The sequence below is a fragment of the Oryzias melastigma genome, unplaced genomic scaffold, assembly GCF_002922805.2.
Source record: "Oryzias melastigma strain HK-1 unplaced genomic scaffold, ASM292280v2 sc00476, whole genome shotgun sequence".
NCBI lineage: Eukaryota > Metazoa > Chordata > Actinopteri > Beloniformes > Adrianichthyidae > Oryzias > Oryzias melastigma.
The window spans coordinates 26439-31823 of NW_023417070.1; the positions used below are offsets into that span (position 1 = coordinate 26439).

A 5385-nucleotide genomic window follows, 5' to 3' on the forward strand; every position below is an offset into this window, starting at 1 on the left:
TAACACAATTGGCGTCCCATGTGTCTTCTGAATAGCGACTACAATATTCTTGCTGCTATTCTTGCTAAAAGATTAAAATCAGTATTAGACTCCATTATTGATGAAACTCTATCCGGCTTTATGAAAAATAGACACATTACAAATAATATTCAGCTTGTTTTGGATATTTTAGATTGCCCAGAACTAATGGAAGACAATGGTTTTATGTTATTTTTAGACTTTTATAAGGCTTTCGACACTGTTGAGCATCAATTTATCTTCCGTTCTCTTAAGAAATTTGGTTTTGGATCTTTCTTTAACTCAGCAGTTAAAACTTTATATAAGAATTGCAATAGCTCCATCAAGCTAAAGGGGGGTACTTCACCTAGATTTAACATTTATAGAGGCATCCGTCAAGGATGCCCTATCTCTCCTTACTTATTCCTCTTGGTAGGTCAACTTCTTGCAGATCATATCAAATCGAGCTCCCTGAAAGGTCTATCAGTTGCTGGTAGAAACATAATTCTAACACAATTGGCTGATGACACAACTCTCTTTTTGAAGAATCAATCAGAAATTTCTTTAGCAATCAATGTAATGGAAATATTCTCCAAAGCATCTGGTCTTTATTTAAATTAAAAAAAATGTGAACTTATAGCAGTGAAGAACAGTTCTGAGGACAAAATAGAAGACATCCCAGTTAAAACTGAACTTGTTTATTTAGGTTTGACAATCACTAAAAATCAACAGGAAAGATGTTCCTTGAACTTTGACCCCTTAATAGAAAAAACAAAAATAAATGTAATCAATGGCTCGTTAGAGATCTTTCACTAAGAGGTCACATTCTGATCAGTAAAGCAGAAGGAATATCCCGGTTAACCTACGCTGCTCTCGCTTTAGAACTCAATAACAACATTTGTAAAAACATTGATCAACTAATATTCAACTTTGTATGGAAGAACAAAGTACACTATATTAAAAAGTACCCTAATGAATACCTATGAACAGGGTGGTTTAAACTGTTTCTCCTTCTCTAAACAACACTTTCAAACTGAATTGGATCCGACATTTCCAGAAATCTCCCACGTCTATATGGAATGTAATCCCATATCATGTTATCTCCCAACTCGGTGGTCTAAACTATTTTTTACTTTGTAATTACGATGTAAATAACCTCCCAGTGAAATTATCTGCTTTCCATGGCCAGGCTTTCCTCTCATGGTTACTCATCTACAAGCACAACTTCTCTCCACACAGTTATATTATCTGGAACAACAAGGATATTCTCTATAAACATGAATCTATTTTCTTTGATTCCTGGTTCCAAAACAATTGATCAACTTTTTAACAATAATGGACAGTTATTATCTCATACTGATTTTCTTGACAAATATAACATCCCAGTTACTCCAGGAGAATATGCAAAAGTTTTTGGTGTGATCTCTCCTGGAATATGTATGTTATTTAACCAAAGGCCGAGACTTGATCCTTTCCCTTTCAATCTTTCTCTTTCGCTGTCCACTGTTGGAAAAATCTGTTTTACTGTTCATTCCAGGAAAAACAACAGAGGCATTAGAGCTCCTTTTCAGAAAGATATTGTTCCTTTGACACGTGTTAATCCTTATTGGAACAACTTGTGGATGATGTGTCCTTGAAAAGGGTCTGGCTTTTACCTAATCAATACCTTATACCCCACAAAAACGTATTTAAAAAGATTTAAACCTGATATCGACACATTGTGTTCCTTTTGTAAATGTTCTCAAGAAACAGTGACTCATCTATTTTGGCATTGCCCTTTTTTACAGTCTATTTGGAAAATTTTTTGTGATTACTTTTGTTATGAGTTTGCTCTGTCATTTTCTTTACTTTGGAAACATGAACTGTTTGGCTTCCACCAACACAAGAATTTGGCATTCCAATCTTTAATCAATTTATTCATTTTTCTTTTTAAATTTTACATCCACAAATGCAAATTTTCTAACAAAATTCCTAAATTTTCCATATTTCTGGTGGAGGTCAAACTATATATTGAATCAATATTTTTTTCAAAAAACCAAAAGGCTGTTAAATGTCTTGACATTTGTTCTCAATGCAAAATAATTTAAAAATGCAAACTACAATTGCTTTGGCCTTAATTTTACTCACTTACTGTATGTTTCTTGTTCATTTCTACCCCTGGCATTTTATTTCTTATTCCTTATTTTTACTTTATTTTGTGTTGTTTTTTATTTATTTATTTTTATTTAATAGTTTCTAATGTGGGGCTGCACGGTGGCGCAGTGGTTAGCGCTCTTGCCTCACAGCGAGAAGGCCCCGGTTCGAATCCCGGCTGGGACCTTTCTGTGTGGAGTTTGCATGTTCTCCCCGTGCATGCGTGGGTTTTCACCGGGGACTCCGGCTTCCTCCCACCGTCCAAAAACATGCTTCATAGGTTAATTGGTGACTCTAAATTGTCCCTAGGTGTGAATGTGAGAGTGGATGTGTGTGTGATTGAGGCCCTGCGACAGACTGGCGACCTGTCCAGGGTGTACCCCGCCTTCGCCCTTCAGTAGCCGGGATAGGCTCCAGCACCCCGCGACCCCGAAAGGGAAGAAGCGGTTAGGAAGATGAATGAATGAATGAGTTTCTAATGTTTGTATACACATGACTATTTTGCGCATTTTCTGTATTGAAATAGATGTTTGCAATAAAGTTAAAAAAACAAAAAACAAAGCAACCGGAAGTAGCAGCGGCCTTCAATGTAAAAGTCTGATTTTCTGTCTGAATTTCTCCTCTAATCCATAACTCCAAAAAAAAACTATATAGTTCCCTATTTTAAAGGTAATTCGGACAAAATGATCTCTACTGTCTCAGTCAAGACATTCAATGATGATTATTTGAATATTAATGGTTAAAATGTGATGACGTCATAACAACCTTTATAAAGTTTATACACAACTTTTTATTTTTAGATTTTATTTATTACATCATGAATTAAAACTGTTTTGACCAACATGCCCAAATTTTGTTTAAATGTTCTCATGCTTTTGTTATGACATGCTATGTTTTCAAGATGCTTTTCTTTTCTTTGATTTATTTTTTAATTATGTTTCTTTGGTGAATTTTTATTGGCATGTTGGAAAAATAAAATCAATCAAATCAATCAAGAACCGAGGAGTAGCAGTGGCCTTCAAAATAAAAGTCTGAGACTGAAGGGAATGCCGCCAAGAAACAGGAAGTAGCAGCGGTTTTCAAAATAAAAGTTTGAGACTGAAGGGTATTCCACAAAGCAACAGGAATACTAAAAATTAGGGGCGGGCCAAGATGGCGGCTGAGTAAGACGTAAGTCACCGTTGCTGTGTACCCAAACTTTTTTTGGACGGTTTTAACTGCTTTTTTTGAGCAAAAAGAGGAAAAAGCTGTTGTGGAGGGATTTATAAGGAACTTTGGTCCCGTGTTGTGCAACTTAAACATGCTGAAATCAGCGCATAAAAGATCAAATGCTGCTAGCAAGCCAGGATGCTCGTCAGCTAGCACTGACCACGACTACGACGGAATGGCTGTTGATAATTAGGGATGTCCCGATCAGGTTTTTTTGGCCCCAATCCGATTCCGAGTCACTAGATTTTAAAGATCTGCTGATACCGAGTCCCGATCCGATTTTTTTATAACACATTTTTAAAAAGTGAACAGATGTAAAATAAAAGATGCATGTTGTTCAGTTTAATTTTATACACCTTTATTTTGTTATTTAACATTAAAGCAGTGTATTTCTCTTAGAGGTAGCTTGAACACTCAAGTAATAGTGCAACACTATAACAGAAAACTTCTGTTGAGTATCTTGTATGAACATTCAATTATTAACATTTCAACAAAAACTGTTTACTAGTGAAAATACTGAAAATAGATAAAACATGCAACATAAATGTAAATTAAATTAAAGCCGCTGAACTTAAATTGCCCATTCGGCATGTAAACAAATTAGCCAAAAGTGCAACAGTGTCATAAAGCAAAGCCCTTTGTGGCTTAAAGGATAAAGTTTATGTTTTGTTTGCAATAAAGTTAAAAAAAACAAAGCAACCGGAAGTAGCAGCGGCCTTCAATATAAAAGTCTGATTTTCTGTCTGAATTTCTCCCCTAATCCATAACTCCAAAAAAACCATATAGTTCCCTATTTTAAAGGTAATTCGGACAAAATGATCTCTANTTCTCATCAAGAACATTGGAAACAGAACTGAAGAGCCTTTCACTCAGTACAGAGCTGCAAGGGGCAGAGAGATACTGGGCTGCAAGTGCAGCCGTGGAAGGGAACTGAAGAGCACGTTCCTTCCAATAGCGAAGTGGGTCATCTCTTTTAGGGATGGTTTGCTCAGAGAGGTATGTGCAGACCTGCACTTCTGCTGACGTACTACTCACGGACCGGGACACAGATTGTCTTTCTTGCAAGATCTCCTGAAATGCACTGTCCAAGGTGCTGCATGCCTCAAGCCGTGGTGCTTTGGTGTCAGGGCCGGCAGCTGCCTCTGAAACAACAGCCCTGGCTTTTTCCTCTTTGTTCACCAGCTCCTGGATGAGATGTTCCTTTGCCAGGGTCAGGTTAGCTGACTTTGTGAAGAAGCTAAAAAATTAAAATAGAAATATATAAATGCTTTAGGACATTCCACATGTTACAGCCTTATAATTGATTTCACTACATGCACTTAAACCACCAACAATGACTTCCTGTTTTCACATTGCAGATTGTCAGGTTAAAATTTAAGTTTGACATGCATTCTGGATTCCGCCACTAGACGGCGCAGTGGTTTGAGTTGCTGACTCACATTCAGAAGGTTATGGGTTTCAACCCCGCTCAGGAATAGTCCACATTAAATTTTTTTTTTTACTTTTATGTTTTATTTTTACCTCAAAACTGTTTAATGCAGGTGAAAAAAAATATTTTTAACACAGACAAATACAATAAATGACAAACTGGTGACATGGGGGGGCTTGATTCATTTTTAATGCTTTTAAAAAACCCAGTAGAAATAATGCTGAAAATGATTTTACTGAACATGAACATTTTAATAGTCTACCATATTTCACTGTACTTACCAATCTTTGTATCTGGGATCAAGTAAAGTGGCAATGTAGAAGAGGGGCTCAGTTTCAATGCTAGCTAAGTGATTCTCCACTGCCTCCAAGGGGGTTTTCTTCATGCTTTTAATTCCCTGGTCATTTTCCTCATTACCAGTTAAAATACGCCTGAGGACTAAAACATAAATTAATTATGGTGTGAGCCTTTGTTTTATAAAAAATTATAATAGAAATACGATTGCCTGAAATGGTAGGGATCACATCCGCTACAGTTGCGTCCTCTCTGCTCAACTTGTGAGCTCCTCAAAGGGGGAGAGCACATCTGCAACTTTCTTCATCAGATCCCACAGGTTA

At 36.6% G+C, this 5385-nt stretch overlaps 1 protein-coding gene across 1 annotated transcript; it reads right to left on the reverse strand.

Annotated features, from left to right (window-relative positions):
- Window positions 1-4161: 4161 nt before the first annotated feature.
- Window positions 4162-5172, reverse strand: LOC112138247 (zinc finger BED domain-containing protein 4-like). Its single transcript, XM_024260812.1, has 2 exons — window positions 5050-5172; window positions 4162-4576 (listed from the first exon to the last, which is right to left on the reverse strand). The coding sequence occupies exons 1-2, from the start codon at window positions 5151-5153 to the stop codon at window positions 4162-4164; spliced, it is 519 nt and encodes a 172-aa protein (XP_024116580.1). The 5' UTR covers window positions 5154-5172.
- Window positions 5173-5385: the final 213 nt, after the last annotated feature.